The following is an 18681-nucleotide window of genomic DNA, read 5'->3' on the forward strand; positions in this document are numbered from 1 at the left end:
ATGCCCTCCCAGTCTCCACTGATAGCTGGATTCTCTAAATTCTTAAGACAATTTTAGACATTTCATGGAACCATGGGATTTTTATGGTTGAAAGTAATTGTAAAAATAATCTGGTCCTGTAGTTCTTCATTTTATTTTTAAAATAATAAGGTAGGGATGCCTAGAAATCTTTGTGACTTGCTGAAAGGTTTATATTAGGTTAGTGGCAGAGCTTACACTAGAACTGATGTCTCCAGAGTCTTAATTCAGAGTGCTTCCTGGTACACTGTGAAAGCACATGATATGTTACTGAGAGAAATTCCCTTTGGAACAATTATTCTTATCATTATGCTAATTATATTAGTTAGATGTCTCTCTGATGCTCTAAAGAAGGGAAATATTAGTGTAGGAAAATGGCTTCTGTCCTTGAAAATCCTCCCATTTTCAGGCAAGTTAATTTAGTTGATAGCTGGTTATCTCATTTGGGTACAATTCACTGCCAAAAAGGGCAAACATAAAGTGATTCCTTTTTTCCACTGAGAAGATTCCCCTGCCTGCCCCCCCCCCCCAAAGTTTTTTCTGCCCCAATTAAAATATATAAGCTTTTAGGGCAAGAAATAAAATAGTCAGATGCCAGCTATACTACTTAATAAGTTAATGTAGTTATACCAAATTCAAAGAACATCCTATATAATAAAAGGGTAATATGCAAATTGACCCTAATGGCGGAATGACCGGGAACAACCAGTTGCTATGATGCGCACTGACCACCAGGGAGCAGATGCTCAATGCAGGAGCTGCTCCCTGGTGGTCAGTGTGCTCCCACAGGGGGAGCTCGGCTCAGCCACAAGCCAGGCTGATGGCGGGAGCCTCTGCCGCCTCCTCAGCAGCGCAGTCAGACATTCCCCAAGGACTCCCGATCTGCCAGAGGGATGTCTGACTGCCAGCTTAGGCCCAATCCCCCAGGGGAGCGGGCCTAAGCTGGCAGGTGGACATCCCCTGACGGCTCCCAGGCTGTGAGAGGGTGCAGGTGGGCTGAGGGACCCCCCAAGTGCACAAATTTTTGCACACTGGGCCTCTAGTAAAATGATAATGATATGGGAATTTTGGAATGGATCACGCAGTTTTCCCCTGGGCAGGATGGCTTCCCCAGATTCTTTGTCTGTCAGAATCAGAGAATGAAACCACTGATGGAAGATGGTATAGCAAAAGTGGAGATTTATTGAAGAACAAGTACGGACTCCTATGTAGGGAGGGGAAAAGAGTCCCACTGAGTTCCTTTTCCCCCAGTTTATAAAGGCTGCATTTTTTGTGCCTCAATATCCCCTCTGATTGGCCACTATTTCCCTTTGATTTGGTCACTATAGCAACTCCTGAGCTCAAAGGTCAAACCTCACATGGGGCATGTGAGGCCCTTCTTCTTTATTTTGTAAATATAGACCTTGGCTACTCCCAGTTCCCCTATCTTATGGAAATGTAACTTCTGCTGCTTCCAACTTCCTTGTTTTATGGAAATGTAACTGCTGCCTCTTCAAATTCCCTTGTCTTATGGAAATGTAACCTTTGTAGCTCTGTAGCCCTGTGTTTCTTCCATGGACCCCCTTAATTATAAAAATCCCCTAAACCTGCCTATTTTACCCCTAAATATTCCTATTTCAATAGGAAAATTGCTTTTTCTTTTCATGCTCACATTTAAAAAAATAATTTTTTACTTTTCAATTATAATTGTCTTCATTCTCACATTTCACAGAACATTTCTATTATTTTCATCACAAGTATCTTTGACACCATGGTCTTTTTTATTCCTAGAACCATTTTTTTGTGTCACCAGGCAAATTCCTAAAGCACCTCACCTTTATTTTATCCCATTTATTGGGAATACAGTCCTTTTTAATCAGTGTATGATCCTGGATTTTTATTCGAAGCTACAAGTACCCATTGACCAAACAACATTTGATTTTCTTGTTCTGTTGTATATATTTGTGATCCCACATAATAACTCACTCACTGTCTTGATTTGTAAGTAATCTTTAAAAGCAAGTTATAGAGATGTCCAATCCTTGCAATTAGGAGGACTATCCCAGAAATTGTTTTACATTCTTTGCCTTTTTAAAAAAATTAAATGAAGAGTGCTGTCGGGTTACTTTCTTAAATAGTGAAAACTGGCTTTGAGTCCATTCCAGGCTGCTGTGCTATCCCCAAATTATACATTGTCATTCAAAATGAAGTCATTGAAAAGTACCAGAGAACAGTAGTCTTTATAAGAACTCAACTATAAGGCAACTCCTTTTGAAGTTTAATCTTGAGGGAGGGGAACTTTGGGCCTCTATTTGGATATTTGTGATAATCCCATTATAGCCTGTGTCCAAGGACTTCCTCCTAGCTGCTATCTTTGTTGACATTTGCTTGAAAGTGACACTGAGGAAATAAGTGGGTGTTTATCAGAGCAGCTCCACCCATTCCTGAGGGAAGCCTACCCTGTCCTACTGATGGGTGCTGTCAGCTCAAACATGTTCATGCATCAGGGGTATCTTCATATTTCCACATACAAACTGCACCTGCCACCATGCTGCAGAACTGGAGTGACGCTGAAGTAAACGGTCTTATTTAGACTTAGAAGCTGCGAGGGCCTGTGAAGCTGTGAGGGCCTGTGAAGCTGCGAGGGCCTGTGAAGCTGTGAGGGCCTGTGAAGCTGCGCTAAAAGTGGCCGAGGAATGGGAGGAACTGGTTCCTCACTCCGTGTGCGTCGGCCTCTCCTTTATGATGTTTTTTTGTGTCTGTTTGGGGTTCTAAGAAATGTCACAGTAAACTTTAAGAAAATTATTTTTCTTTGTGTGATACAACAGGTAACACATGTACATTTTCCAAGTTCAGACCTATGTGGAGAAAATAATGTGTGATTCTCTGGTCTTCGTTTCTAAAAGCCTCCTTCACTTTGTAGGATCAAAGTGCTTAACTCTGTTGGTTGAAATCCACCCCGTCAACAATGTGAAGGTTCTGAAAGCGGTGGATAGCTATGTTTGGGTTCAGGTGAGTGAGCTTGTCATTTAACACTTATGTCACTAATCAAAAGGCCTGAGCCTAGAGGCAGCGGTGTTTACCAAGTGCCTTCACATACTTTGCTACATTTTACCCTCAAAGCACTCTGATACATGGCATGGCAGGAATTATCCGCTCTTCCTTTGCAAACATGGGAATCTTTAAAATGATCCTGGTCCCTCTGTCTCTATTAGATCATGTTTTGTCTGATTAAATGACTTAACCCCGTAATTGATCAGCTCTGTGAAGTGGGCGTAGAAGCACTGTGTGAACAATGCAGGGGGACGAGATAGAGGCAGCCCTCCTTGCTTGCTCATTCTGAATTTACAAATTCTGCTAAAATTTATTTGTAACCCAAAATCAGTACTCCTGGTCCTTTCACAGTCATTCGCAGACATGTTCAAAACGGTGGAGAATTTGTTACCCAGGGCACACATTTCTAGAGCTGAGGTTTGGATCCTAACCGGGTGCCGTTTGAGAGTTCCCCTGCAGCACGAGGTGCATCTTCCAGATAGTTCCAGTGGATAATTAGACACCCACCTGCACCCCTATCATGCGAACTCTCCATTGATGAATATGAACAATCGAAGCTCCATATCTGTGAAGATAAATATTTCCTTATGTCTTTATAGCTTCTTACTCACAATGCAAAAAATAAAATAAAATAAAGTAAAATAAAATAAAAAACACCCCAAACCTTGCAGTTTTTTGTGGAGCTGTGTCTGCAGCCTGTTGATTTATATTCTGACTTCTAGGCCTTGCTCTAGGGTTGCTTCATAAAAGAAAGAAAAACAACCAGCACCTAAGTGGGACTTTCAAAATCATGTTCTCACTGATGGCCGCACAAGGACCAGGCAGAGGGTTAGAACTCCACAGCTCCTTCGTCCGGGTCGCGGTCCTAAGCGAGCATGCCCGCCACCTGTGTGGCCCCAGGGGAGGCCACGCCATCTCCTGTGGGAGTACCTCCTTGTGTGGAGACACTGAGCATCTACTCTTCCGTTATGCATGCGGTGTCACTCATTTTTGCTTCTCCTCTCCCCAGGACTCAAAGTACCCTGCTCGATGTGCCCCATTTCACAAGTCAGGAGATGATAAATTCTGAATTATTTTTGTAGCTGACTTCTGCACTTGCTATCTATTGTATAATTGTGAAGTTATTGCTATGAAGAATGGTATATAGTTAATGTTTTGTTTTTCAATTCTAAAAGGCAAACCTGACTACAGATAATTTTTAAAATTTGACCATTTCTATTTCCAATTTGTCGTTGTGAAAAGTTAGGACACCAGGTAATAGAGGTTGTAAAAAATGTTCCTAGTCCTTAGAGAGGCTGCCAGCTATACCATAGGGAGGTTAAAGGTTGTGTCCTTTCAGTATGCTTTCAAGTTTGGAGGGAAAAAATGAAATTCACTGGTGAATCTTCTCTAGTAAGCTTTCATGTTGCAAGACAAACCTGCTGATTTAGAGTAAACCTGTTGATGATGAAAGAATTAAGTCACTGGAGTCTCATCCCATGACCAGTGTTCTCTCATATCACGGTTGACAGCGTCAGGCCCTGGGTTTCTGGCTGCCTGCTTGTCACATGTGGGAGAGCACTGAGGAGGAGGCGTGGGGTGGCCTCCCCTTTCCTTCCCAGGGGCAGTCATTCTTTGAGGCTTGCAAGTCCTCCACCACATGCCACACTGTGACTCACTGTCCTTTCTTGGAAAGTCCCTGGCTGTGTTGTGCTTTGTCTCTTGGATGTGGGACCTGAGGTTGTAATAGAGGGTACGTTTACTTAGCTCTCTAATTAAATACTAGGGGTTAGTTGCACAACCAATGTATTGATCGCCCTTATTTTGTGCCATGTGAAACAGAGCTTTCTGTACAAATGTTACATTGTTTCTGATTGACTTGAGAATCACATTTTCCAAATAGGAAGCCCTGTCTCTAGAGATAGCTTACACTTTAGCCTTACCATTTATTTATTTATTTATTTAATATATTTTATTGATTTTTTTTTTACAGAGAGGAAGGGAGAGAGATAGAGAGTTAGAAACATCAATGAGAGAGAAACATCGATCAGCTGCCTCCTGCACACCCCCTACTGGGGATGTGCCTGCAACCAAGGTACATGCCCTTGACCGGAATCGAACCTGGGACCTTTCAGTCCACAGGCCGACGCTCTAGCCACTGAGCCAAACTGGTCAGGGCTAGCCTTACCATTTAAATGAATTATGTTAGACCTGCAGTCAGTTTCCCCCTGGGAAACTGAGCTCCTGAAAGCGTTCCGCTTTCCTGCTGTTTTCCATCTGTAACGTGTGCGTGCCTAAATGTGTGACTCACCTGCACTGTTCTGTGGTCCCCAGCCCCTTCTCTGGTATGTAGCAATATGGTGATCAAATACAGCTTTTGAAATAGTTGTGTAAACAAGGTAGTTGCTCATGGTTTTGATTGATTTTCTTTTTGCAGTTCCTCTACCCGCATGCTGACAGTCATCTCTTGCCAGAGAACCGTCTGTTACTGATTTCAGAGGAGAAATGTAAGTGCATCTTTAGGTGGTGTATGGGACTTCATGAGTGGACTCTCCTATTGAAGCAGGGGCCAGGACTGACTTTTCTAGAGGCCCACTCACCAGTGTTGAGGCTCTGCGGGCCATGAATGTCCATTTGAGACCTGGGACTCCTGTAGAAGGGCTGTTGCCCAGCTGTCTGTCTCACACTTTTGTAACTAGAACTGGCAGAAGGTCAGTAGGATGAACGAATCTAAATTGCTTACTGAGAGAAAGGGAACCTCTACACATTCACCCAACATGTTCAGTTTTGTTAATGTGAAGTTGCTCCCTACAAAAAAGCCTCCCCAGTATCTTCTCTGAGTTTTCTATTTGATATTTTCATACAAACGGGTGTTCGGTGTTAGGAAACTGCAAGCAAACCCTAACCAATGAGCCCTTAGTAGTTGCACATAAGAACGATGGTGTAGGGCAGTGATGGCGAACCTTCTGAGCTCGGCGTGTCAGCATTTTGAAAACCCTAACTTAACTCTGGTGCCGTGTCACATATAGAAATTTTTTGATACTTGCAACCATAGTAAAACAAAGATTTATATTTTTGATATTTATTTTATATATTTAAATGCCATTTAACAAAGAAAAATCAACCAAAAAAATGAGTCCGCGTGTCAGAGGTGACATCGCGTATCATAGGTTCGCCATCACTGGTATAGGGGAAGCAAAAAGGTATAGAGGAGCAGAAAGGTTTATGTGCGCATTGTTGATATTGAGGAGCAGGGTAAATATTGGACTTGAAAGAGACTGTAAAGGGAGGTTGTGTTTTGAACCTTTATTGCAGGGGTCCTCAAACTTTTTAAACAGGGGGCCAGTTCACTGTCCCTCAGACGGTTGGAGGGCCGGACTATAGTTTAAAAAAAAACTATGAACAAATTCCTATGCACACTGCACATACCTTATTTTGAAGTAAAAAAACAAAACGGGAACAAATACAATATTTGTATTTGCATGTGGCCCGCGGGCCGTAGTTTGAGGACCCCTGCTTTATTGTGAGATTACTGTCTGTGATAATATTTTTCAGTCAGTTGTTTAATCTCCCCCTTTTTTTAATAAAAAAATTATTCACAATGGTTAGGTGAAAAAGTAGTACTCATGTTTTTCATAAAGGTTAAATGATCTTTCTATTGCTTCTTTGTTTAAAGATATTGAACAATTTCATATCCAAGTCATCCAAGAAGATGGAAATAGAGTGGTAAGTATTTGGAGTTCCTTTTGCTTCAGAGCGCCCCCCCCCCCCCCCCCCCCCCGCCCTCCATCCCCCACGAATGACATTTCTAGACTGTGAAAGGTTAATGTGCCCTGGCCGGAGTGGCTCGGTTGGCTGAGTGTCGTCCTGTGCACCGAAAGGTTGCTGGTCAGGGCACATACAAGCTGCGGGTTCCATCCCCCATATAATCAATGTTTCACTCTCTCTCTCCCTCTCCCTTCTTCTCTCTAAAATCAATGAAAAACATTAAAAAGTAGGCTAGCATTATAGAAACAATATTTTCTTTGTTTGCTGTCTTTCAACTTATAGTGTTGCTGTTGTAAAATGTGAACTAATACAAGATATACAAAGGAGCCCTAACTGGTTTGGCTCAATGGAGAGAGCGTCAGCCTGCCGACCAAAGGGTCCCGGGTTCGATTCGTGTCAAGGGCATGTACCTTGGTTGCAGGCTACTTCCCAGCCTGGGCCCTGGTCAGGGCTCCTGCAGGAGGCAACCAGTCGATGCATTTCTTTCACATTAATGTTTTTCTCTGTCTTTCCCTCTCTCTTCCACTCTCCCTAAAAAAAAAAAAAAAAATTAATGGAAAAATATCCTTTGGTGAGGATTAACAACAACAAACCTAATGTGTGTGTGTGTGTGTGTGTGTGTGTATGGATTAAATGTTCTCTTTACCTCTATCTCAGCCTCCAATTTGGTCTCCTGAGATAACTTGTAATGACAGCCTCGTGTGACCCTTTCCACATCTTTTGCCTTGCTCAGGTGCATATATACAAGGATTCAATTGTTTTTAGCAAAATAGAATTATAACATATATATTAATTTGCTGCTTTTGTTTTTGCTTTTGCATAATATAGCATGGGTATCCTTACAGGCTTCTAAACAAATATATAACTTTTTTCTTTAATTTTCTATCTATAGATACATATACATATATAATAAATGGGATCATAACATGTATGCTGGGGTTTTATGTAGTTTAATTTTCTTTTATTTTTTTGCTTGTTTTCCACTTCTTCCTCACCTTCTCACCTTTATTTTTGTTTACAACCTGGTATGTATCCTATCATGCTTTTCTCTGTACGTCTGTTGTCTCTCATCCTCACCCCTAACACACCTAGGGGTTTGTTTATTGTTCGCGCCTTCCTCACTCACCTTTGTGGAATGATCTGTGGGTCACCTAGAATAGTTCCAACTTACTGTCTTTAGAAGTACTTAATGTACACAGTTTTCAACCATTTTCACACAGATGTACATTTACTTGATTACCAACTTATTGTATTTGTTTGCATTAGAAATTGTCTCACACATTTTTGTGTCTATAGCTTTCCATATTCGGTACACATATTTCGGGGTTAAATCCTCAGGTATGGATAATTGGGTTGATGCTTTAATAAAAGTCAATAGATTTTGCCAGGTTGCTTTTCAAGAAAATTGTAACAATTTACAGTTTTACAAGCAAAGTATAGCAAAACCCTTTTCTCTATCCATACCATGAATAGGTGTATTTGTCTTTTTTTAAAAAATTCCAATTTGGTGGGTGTAAGTTGATACTAATATTTTAGTCTGCATTTCCCTTGGTATTAGTGAGTTTGAACATCCACTATGCTTATTAGCTATTTGAATTTTTCTAAACATTGTTTAGTTGTTTTTTTCTTTTTCTATTTTTCTACTGGGTTGTCTTTTCTTGACAATTTGTATGTGATGTTAATATCTTCTTGTTATTTAAAATGTCCTTCAATATTTAAATCAGCATCAAAATAGTGTTTGCAGATTTTAATTTTAAAGTTATGTGAAGAAAATTGAAATGGAAAATCACATTTATTAACATGTATCTACCATTGATTGCCTTATATCAAGAGGCCAGGCTGGAACATGACCATCTATGGTTAGAAAAACATGTGTGGCTAGAGCTCTGGGCCACCAGTGACTAAGTGGATGGGAGGGCAAGATCACGGCCAGTGGTCAGAGCGGAAAGAACAAGGCAAGATCCCAAAGCCTGTGATGAGAATTTAGGGGAGAGATGTAAGTAAACAAGCAGGGCTCAGAAGCTGGGAGCGGCATAGACCAAGGACTGGCTGGTTGGAAGAGGGTTTGGGAGCCAAGAAGACACTGTACAGACAGCGAGGGCAGCGGGTACTTGTCAGCAGCCCAGAAAGGCTTCTCCCTGCCCAGAGGGTGCAGCCTCAGCATCCGTGGTCCATGTGTGCCCTACTGTGAGAGGCACTTTTGCCTTCATTCTTAAAGGCTTAGGCCACAGCTTCTTGAGGCAGTGTGCGGCTCCATGCATTCCTCACATTCCTGCATGATGGAGGTGGTGTTATACTCATTCCATTTTTACAGGAAATAACAAAACCAAGACTCAGAGATGACATAGTTCTAGAGATGTGAACCCGGGTTGCCACACTCTGGTAATGAGGTTCTTGTCAGTATGTGCCTTTTTTTTAAAAAAAACAAACAAACACACCATATTTTTATTGATTTCAGAGAGGAAGGGAGAGGAGAGAGATATAATCATTGATCGGTTGCCTCCTGCACGCCCCCTACTGGGGATGGAGCCCTGCAACCTGGACATGTGCCCTTGACGGGAATGAAACCAGTTCCCCCACACTCTATCCACTGAGCCAAACCAGCTAGAGCTTGTCGGTATATACCTTTATCTGAAAGAGTTCCCAAATCGACCTGAACCTAACATTTTTCAGGAAAATGGAAGCAAGATGGCTTTCCAAGGTTTAGAGACAAACAGGCCCTCTTGGATCTTTTCTCCAGCGACACTTCCCTCACCTCTGGGCATCTGCAAGCCAGAATCAGAGGTGCACGATTCTGCGTGCCCTGTGCCTTCCCCAAGTTCCAAGTTAGCCTCAATCGCAAAATCCCTGTTAGGGTTAGAGAGGGTTTAGGCATGAAAATGGATATAGAAGCATCGAACAGACTGTCCAACCCAGAGGAAGGCAGAGGAGGGCGGGTAGGTAAGAGATCAACCAAAGGACTTGTATGCATGCATATGAGCATAACCAATGGACATAGACAGTAGGGGGTGAGGGAATGTGCTAGGGGGTGGGAGCAGCAGGGGAGAGGTCAATGGGGGAAAACGGAGACATAAGTAATACTTTAAACAATGAAGAATTTAAATTAAAAAGTAAATAAAAAAGAGAACAAATTATTACATTAAAAAGAAAAAGAAAATGGGCCATTCTATGTTCCCTTTTTTTCTCTCACTTCTACCTCAACCTGTCTACATTCTTTACTCTTCTGACCCGATATAGATCACTTTTGCTACATAAAGCATTTTGAGGGATGTGAATACTTAATTCCTTCCATTAAACTTGTAATATCCCTGGAAATTCACATACCTTATCTCATTTTCCTTTTTTTGAATAAGCATTCCTTGAGAACTGTTACGTGCTAGAAACAAGGCATTGAGAATAGGAAGGTGGCATAGACGAGTGCATATCACTGGGGAGACTTAGAGAATTCATTAAAATATAACTAACAGGAGCCTGCCAAAGTGCCATAGGAGTACAGAGGTGGGAAGCTTTGCCTTGGTCTTGGGCCTGAGTTTTCCCTTGGCAGCCCAGCTTCTGTGAAGGCCTCGTCAGCAGAGACCCGAGTGGGTTATGTCCAGAACAGAAAGCTCTGGCTCTTCTATTAACGTAGCTATTGACTTGTGCTAGGTGTGGCCTTGCCTTCAACACCACCAGCCTGTCTGTTAAAGTAGGAATAGAGTAAAATTGTATATTATGAAGTGTTTGGGAAGAGCAAGTAATGAAATGATGCCTTAAATCTTTTCTAAAAAGACTTGCCATATGTATGTGTTGGGGTAGGGGGAGGCTGCTAAAAATAAACTGTGGAAATATTTACATGTACTAGTCAGATAAAATATGTAAATTAACAATGAATTTCAGATCTTTTTTCTCTGAAAATAGTTACTTATTTCTAAAATCCTTTTGCCTCTTTAGGTGATTAAAAATTCTGGCAATGTCCCAAAAGAGAGAATAGCAGAGGATTTTGTTTGGGCTCAATGGGATACGGCAGAGCAGAGATTATACTACATTGACCTGAAGGTAAAAGCTAGTCCGGTGGCCCTCCTTTTTATAGGTACAATTGAATTTTGACATTATCGTAATTGTAATTTACTAGTGAATGTATTTTCATTGATGGTTTATTAAAAATAATGAAAAGCTTTTCATTACTTTTTGCTTCTTGGCTGCTTCTTTCTCTCTCATGCTCTTTTGTTTTTTAACTCGTGTTTTTGTTGGTTTTAGTGGGATAAAATGTCATTTATTTGATTTCCTCTTTTAGAGATCAAGGAGTACCTTAAAATGTATCCAGTTTTGTGCTGATGAGAACTTTAACCTAATGGTAAGTCCAGATAATGACTGGGCTAGAGGAAATTTTTTAACATGGTGCTGCCCCCTTTAAAAGAGAATTGTTATCATTAACAGCATTTTAGCACACTTGATGTGCTATTTGTCAGTTGTGTGAACAAGTAAAATAGTTCTTGCCATCTCAAGGCTTCACCACTATAGCAATTGCAATGAATATACATAGGAAATTTCTGATAACTGAATGCTTCACATGAAAGAAACAAGTGTAAGAATAAGGATTAGTAGAAGGAAATAGGTGTGGTCTTATAAGTCATTGATGCCAAAGGATTTATGAAGTTGGAGGATTTGAGAATAAGGTCAGTGAGAGGGCATAGTTTAATTAGTAAAAATCTAGCATGACTCCTGAAAAAGCTATTTGGAATGCTACCCTTGGGGTGAGGAGTCATAAATATTTTTATCTGTAATGAACAGTACATTATTATTCTTCCTGATGAGGACTAATATTGGTCTAGATTGGCATTATACCATTATAAGAATTCATTTATTCCTCCTGCATCCCTCCCCTCTCCCGCTTTTTGACTCATCCACGCTCCTGCTAAAGACACCAGTTCTTTCCTTATGTGGTCATCTGTGTCTTGTAAAAGTTTCCTCCCTTTAATTGGCTTATTATATAATCCATTTATGATACTCAAATCTGAAACAAAGTTTGCCAAATATTAGCCCTTTGAGAAATAAATATAGGTGAATCTTGTGATTGTAGTAAGCTCCAAAATATTCCTGATGGACTTTTTGTGCTGTGTATCTTCAGGATAACCTCTGAAGAAAACGATGGTTAAATGAGCTGTTCATCATTAGGTGAGCACAGCAGAGTCAGGCTTCAGCACTATTGTCACTGAATGTCATTTTTTGTTTGTTTTCTCCTGACTCTTTGACAGTTTGAAGCACCTTTGGACATATCATTAAGTGACTCAGGATTTAAGTAAGTTGTTCAAAGATTTCTCTTAATTTTCATAGGCACTTGTGGGCAGAATGGTTATATTTATGCCTAATCTATGGTATGTAGACAAAAGGATAGTCAGACATTCCATGTCTTCTCTTACCCGTCTGTTTTCTATAGGGAATAGAAACAGCTTTGTCAAGCATGAACACAGGGTGTTTCCATGTAAAGCCAATTGTGCTGATTTTTGTAGCCCTTTATTTCTGTAGCTGTCTCTGCCTAGTTTGATCCACGGAAGTACGCTTCTCCCTGTGATTCAATAAAAGGAGTCCGTGAGTCAGAGACAGCACATTTAAATCAAACATAAAAACCCCTTTCTGTAGCCATCAAAGAATTCAATCCACTTGTAGCTCAACTGAATCTATTGAGTTACGTCTTTTCTGTTTTCCTTTTTACACAAAAGGTGATTCCCACCCCGCCCCCAGACTATTTTAGTAAAAACATGAAACACTTTTGAAAAACTAGACACAACACCATCAGTGCACAGAAAAAGGAAAGTCTTCTTGAATTAGAGCAATGATAATCCCAAACTATTCGATGTTTTACTAGCTTTATTTCATCCTATATAAATGTCCAGTTGTGCTTATTTTGAAACACATGCAGTCCTGTAAATCAGAAAAAAATGGAAGTTGAAAATAATTTTTTTTCTGTTTCCCAGACCATATCATTTATGTACCATGTATTTTTTTTTTAAAAAAATAACTGTTTTATGGAGTTTTTAAACAAAAGAATGTATATACTTAAAATTTTCAGGGACATGTCTCTACTTCTATAGGTATATTTTAGTGGTTACTATCCTTTGCAAGGAAAGTTATTTTTAAATGCATTCAACATTTTTTGTCTTTTATGTTCTTAGACTTGTCAACTTTGGATGTGGTTATCTTCAAGATCAAGAGAAGTTATGCAAATATCCGACTCTGTGCGTTTTTACCAACCGTACAGGTAGAACCAGGGTTGCATTTTCCAATCTGTTCAACTATACTTGAGTTCTATACAAAGCGTAGTCATTGTTTAGTTGTATGGATCTTGAAAGTGAAATATAATGGCCACATTTTTCTATAAGTGATCATTTGGATTTTTATATAACAGATTACTTTCTCCGCTGTAATTTTATAAATCTGCTAGCTATATAAAATAAGCTATACTCAACAGGGTTATTGTTTTAATAATTATTTTTGTATTATTGTTCGAACAGAGGAGATAGATTCACATTTAATCAGCCTACTGCTTCATCTTTAACAAATAGCACAGTGATGGAGATGTTTCTTGCATCAGACTTACTGAGGTCTTTGGGTTCTAAACCTATGAACTTAGCTGCTTTAAGTGCCATGCTATAACCTGCTGAGCTAATAATAAAGCTTGACATCCAGTACATCTTCTGTCTCTTAACACCTGTATACTGCAGATGGAGAAAATAAAAAGGGGCGGAAGTATACCTGAAAATGAGAGTAGGGGAGTATGATTACATGAACAAACCTGGTGCGAAAAATGCTCATTAATCTCAACAATCATAAATGATCAACTCTAATAACAAAATCTAATAGCCATTTTTAATATTCCAACTTGAGTGGAAATTTGCCATGTGAGTTAAGTAGTGCTTGTATTACAGATAGAAGTGGGCCCCATCTCCCCTGATTGCTGATGCGGTGGATTTCTTGTAATACCCAGAGAAAAGGGTTTCCAAAGTCCCATTTCCCTTTGCCCTGTCACAGACGTGTAGCTGGGGTTTCAGCAGAGCTAAAATCAGAGCCAGTGCCCAGCGTTTCCTTTCCATGTTGGAGCCAGGTCCTACACAGCATCAGGATAGCTTAGCTTGTGTTCCCCACTGCAGTCCATCAGTCCATGGCATGTGGGGGTCGCATGGCTGTGGGCCCCACAGGCAAATGCAAGAATACTTCACAGGTGACATTGTGAACTTTATTTGCACCAGGTCAGGACGGATATAATGTCAGGATGTCCTAATACTAGTGATGCAATGTTTGGTCATTAGGTTAAGTGGAGACCACTTTCTGTCTTCCTTGTAAAGGTACATTTAAACTTTGCGTTAGTCATCTGTGAGGTGATACTTTGGCATCATGTGACTGTCCTACTCCTTCAAAATTTCTCACCTGCTGGTTTTAGGATTCATTGATGTGTGTTCACTGAAGTGTTTTAAGTGGGCAGAGATATGATTGGATATGTAGTTTTAAAAGTTCACCGTGGCTGCTGTGTGAAGAATGAGTTAGAGGAGGCAAGAGAGGTTGTAGTTGTACATTTGAGTTGAAACTGCTTAAATTAGGACAGGCAGTAGAGGTAGAGAACTGGATGGGTTTGAAATGCATTTTGGAGATGGAACTGAGAAGACTTGCTATAAATTAGATAGGAATCGTTTTTAGATTTCTGGCAAATAAGTGAACAGTGGTGCCGTTTACTGACATACACAATAAGTTTAGGCTTTTATTCTATAAAGGTTTTATTCCTTTTGGTTTTATTCCCACAGGAATGTTTCATGAATAGTAGCAGCTATAATTTTTAATGACTATCTATGACATATGTTATTTAATAAAATGTTAGGTTCGTCTGGCAGGAGATGTGAATCTGTTTTTCCTTTCTCAGTGGTGTCTGGGAGAGTAGAAAATGAGCCTTGCTCTTCACAGTCAGCTTTGAAATAGAAAAAAAATAAGCCTGTTTCAAATGTGATGCTTCCAGATTTAATCTGAAACATGACAGAGAAGCAACTTTTTGGTTTTTGAATAATAGGTTGTCAGTTCACGGATTCCCCAAATTACTTTTCAAAAATGATTTTGTTTTTTACCTTTGTGCTTAAACAAGAAACAAACAAAAACCGATTTCAGTGAAGTAGGATTGGAGAAGGGAGCAACTAGTCTAATTGCTACCTGGCTTCCTCTATAGTAGCTTCATTTTCCAGAAAACATGGTTCATGAAAGGAATGCCAATGGCCTCAGGGCCTTATTTTAACTATTTACATCAGTGATGATACTATGATATTTGATGTTCAGTTGTCACATATTTGTCATTGGGAGCTACTTTGTCCTTTCACCATTACTTCTTACATTTTGGAAAACCTTTATGCTGAATCTACTGCCCTGAGAAATGAAATTCGAGAACTTCCGAGGAATTAGACCGTAGAGACTAAAACCCGGGTGATGGGGGATGCTCTTGAGAGTTGATGGTGGACGAAAGTGCTGCTGGTCAGGCCACGTATGTTCTAAGATTATGAGTTCATATAGATTTTTCTAATAAATCTACGGTGGGAGGGCAAATCAGAGGAAAGAAAATATTCTCATTCCTTTCCTAGCTGATAGTCAACTTTGAAGCTCGACTGAGTGCACTCTTGTGTGTCCTAAGTCAGTGGCTGTGATTCTTTTTCGTGTACCACCTACTGGGAGGTAGTGAGGGGCGAAAAGTGTAAATTCTCCTTCCTGTAAGAGTTGTCCTTCACAAGTTCCCAGAATTAGGCCTGTGTTTTAGCATTTAGAATTAGAGCCTTTTACAATGAGATAATTTCCCTTGGAAAACTTTGTCCATAATAGCTTTCATTGTCCAAATGGCTTCCCGAAGGCTAGCCAACTTGGAGATGTTATCTTCATCATTGATGAATATTTATTAAACATCTCTGCAGACACCCTTAAGAGCATGCTTTGTTTTTTCAAACTGTGACTTTCCCCAACTTGTAGATGGAAGCAAAATTATTCTGGAATAATAATAATATTGATAGCAGCTAATCTTTATCTCACTTAATTCTCACATATGAGGTAGGTTCTGTATTTTATTTACAGATGAGGAAACTGAGGCTCAGAGAATTTAATTAATTTGCCTCAGGCAAATTTAAAAATTACTGATGTCTGGGTCTCACTCCCGGAGATTCTGATTTAGTTGATTTAAAGTGAAGCCTGGGCAGAGTGCTTCATGGGACTTTTGTAACTCTCATAATTATTATTTTTGCTTATGCTTTAGTATAGCATTACTTTTATTCTTAGTGAATCTATTGTAATTTTGAAGAAAAGTTATATCATTGTTTACTCGGTAACCATAGTAGTAATTTTATATCTAACAGAATTGTTATTATTTTAATCTGATAAAGTTATTCTTTTTTGTTTAAGTTATTGCAATAAAATGTAACAATAGTCTTAAATGTCATTGAATATAGTCACAAATGCTAGGTATTATAACAGAATCCTTAAATAACCTTATGGGAAATGGACTTTTTTTTCTACCCTGATTCTTTCATAGAGGAATTAGTGGAGTTCATGGAGGAAACAGTGGGTGGTTCATTGCAGCAGAGTAATGATTGCATTCACACATCTAGTTAAACGTTAGCTTGGGGACTAGAACTTTCCAGACTCTTTGTTAAGTTGCTTTCCACCTGGAAAATCTCCTATTTCAGTTAATCACATAAACATTAGCATCAGAATGAACTATCAGTTTAAGCATAATTCCCCCATTTGTAGGTCATCGATGGACTTTATCTAGTTGTCCACATAGCAACAGTTGTTAGAGGTGATGTACAGTTTCACACACATTGAAAGAGGTGGGAAGACCAAGGGTGTCCTGGAGTGGTGGACAATGCAGGTGTACAGGGCTCTCCTTCAGCCTTGGGCCAAGGCCCTCAGTGGGTAGGAGGTGGGGGGGAGGGGGCTCTCATATTACATTTGCTCTTATTGCTCCATAAGATTGCCGAGTTCACCTCTTATTCTAGGTAATGAAGAAGACTGGAAAATTCCCGTGAAGAGGAGATACATTTTGATATAGTAGGGTCTTCAGCTATTAGCAATGACTGGAAGGCAAACTGGATTGGAGGGCAGGGCTGTACGTGTGTATTAGGAGAATCTCATGAAACTTTGCAAACTTCTCTAGTCTCCCATAATTTCATACACAGGAGTGTGTCTCTATTCATACATTGTGTATAGTGTGTGCTGAGTAATGGCTGAATTGAAATTTCTTAGCAACTTGTTATAGATCGTTTCTAGAGTTTGGGAATAATCTAGGAGGTAAATTGAGACAAGAAATCAAAAGGAATATAAGTAAGGTTAAGTGGTTTAGGAATCTTTTTGTTTATGATTCTGCTAAATCCCTTCTAATTTCTAGGAAGTTTGTGTGTGTGCTACAGCCCGAAGTTTGACTCTTGGGAACAAGTCACATATTCAGTGTTTTACTTTCATAAAGGTACTTTTCATTTCCTTTGTGTTTTATTTTCACATAATCACTTTTTCCAAATAGTAGCAAATTTGATAGATTTTAGTATTATTGAATACATTCTGTACCAGTATACCTATATAATATGTTTGCTGAAGAAATTCACTGATGAATATTAAGTTAGCTAAATATTTTTATATATTATATACTTTTTATCCTGACCAATATATTTTTCTAGGTCTGTAGGTCAATCCTAATGGACATATTTTCCCAAAGTGTGTTTGTTTGCTTTTCTTTTATTACTAGTTGGAACATGTTGGTAGATTTAACTTACAAACATACCTAAGGTTTTAGTTAAAAGCTTCCATGATCTCAGACTTTAACAGGTCTAAAACCTAAGATATTTCATTTCACATATCTGTTATCCCCAAAATTGATATGTCAACAGCCAGCCTAGGGAGCAGGAGTAAAATGTGCAACCTCTTCCAGTCCTGTCATTGCTCACAGTGTGTCCTTTAATAGTTTTAGTCTGAACAATGCTACGGAGTATTTATTTTGCTTATTTAGATCCTTAAACATTGGTTTTTATATAGTACATACTGTAGGTGAAGTTAAAAAATTTTAAAGATGGATTTTTTTTTCCAAAATTGAAAAAATATTATGCCAGGCCACACCAGTTTATTATTCTGCAAGTGGGCCTAATATTTCTTTCAGAAGTTAGAGATTGAGGCAAGAAAGTTTAATAACTTACTTGATAATGAAGAAAATGAAAGTACCTTCAGAACTAGACATATATACATGCTTTACTAGTGTAAGGTTAGTATGTTGTGGAAAGTTTCACACATTTTTCTAGTGATTAATGATTAAAACCAGTAATTATGCCCCAGCCGGTTTGGCTCAATGGATAGAGTGTCGAACTGAAAGGTCGTGGGCACATGCCTGGGTTTCGGGCTTGATCCCTAGTACAGGGTGTGAGGGGGCAGTCGATCAATTATTCCCTCTCATCATTGATGTTTTTTTATCTCTCCTTCTCTCTCTTCCTCTCTGAAATCAATAAAAATATATTAAAACAACAACAACAACAAAAAAACCACACTAAAAAAACAAGTAAATAAAACTTTTCTGAGATTAAGAGGAGTTAGAAAGTGGAGAGTGAAGCCTAAAACACTAAGTTTAGTAGATAGCCTAATCCAATCTACCTCAAAGTGGTATTCCGAAATGACTCAGAGAAGTCTCAGAGGGTCTTAATGACTTCAGGAGTGTGGAGTGAGCCTTGAGGCACCAGGGCCAGCGAGCCAGCTGGTCTCCTCCATTTCTTGGATCCTTAAGTAGATTCCTTTGGATCATTCCCTCCCAGCACAACCTACCTGTTAAGGTCTGAGGTTGTAATAAGCCCCGAACAACTACTGGAATGTGACTGCACTCAGGTCACCTACCCTTAATGCTGCCGT

At 39.5% G+C, this 18681-nt stretch overlaps 1 protein-coding gene across 1 annotated transcript in view; it reads left to right on the forward strand.

The window, feature by feature from the left end:
* The window catches only part of GSAP (gamma-secretase activating protein), a 73352-nt gene that overhangs the window by 16315 nt on the left and 38356 nt on the right, over positions 1 to 18681 (forward strand). The window contains exons 6-13 of the mRNA XM_070424572.1: positions 2921 to 3009; positions 5468 to 5537; positions 6707 to 6756; positions 10729 to 10833; positions 11072 to 11131; positions 12033 to 12076; positions 12951 to 13036; positions 17183 to 17260. Of these exons, the coding sequence (XP_070280673.1) occupies positions 2921 to 3009; positions 5468 to 5537; positions 6707 to 6756; positions 10729 to 10833; positions 11072 to 11131; positions 12033 to 12076; positions 12951 to 13036; positions 17183 to 17260 (582 nt within the window). The remainder of the gene's footprint in view (positions 1 to 2920; positions 3010 to 5467; positions 5538 to 6706; positions 6757 to 10728; positions 10834 to 11071; positions 11132 to 12032; positions 12077 to 12950; positions 13037 to 17182; positions 17261 to 18681) is intronic.

The sequence above is a fragment of the Myotis yumanensis genome, unplaced genomic scaffold (assembly GCF_028538775.1).
Source record: "Myotis yumanensis isolate MYYU_CA2020_CCGP unplaced genomic scaffold, mMyoYum1.0.hap1 SCAF_9, whole genome shotgun sequence".
NCBI lineage: Eukaryota > Metazoa > Chordata > Mammalia > Chiroptera > Vespertilionidae > Myotis > Myotis yumanensis.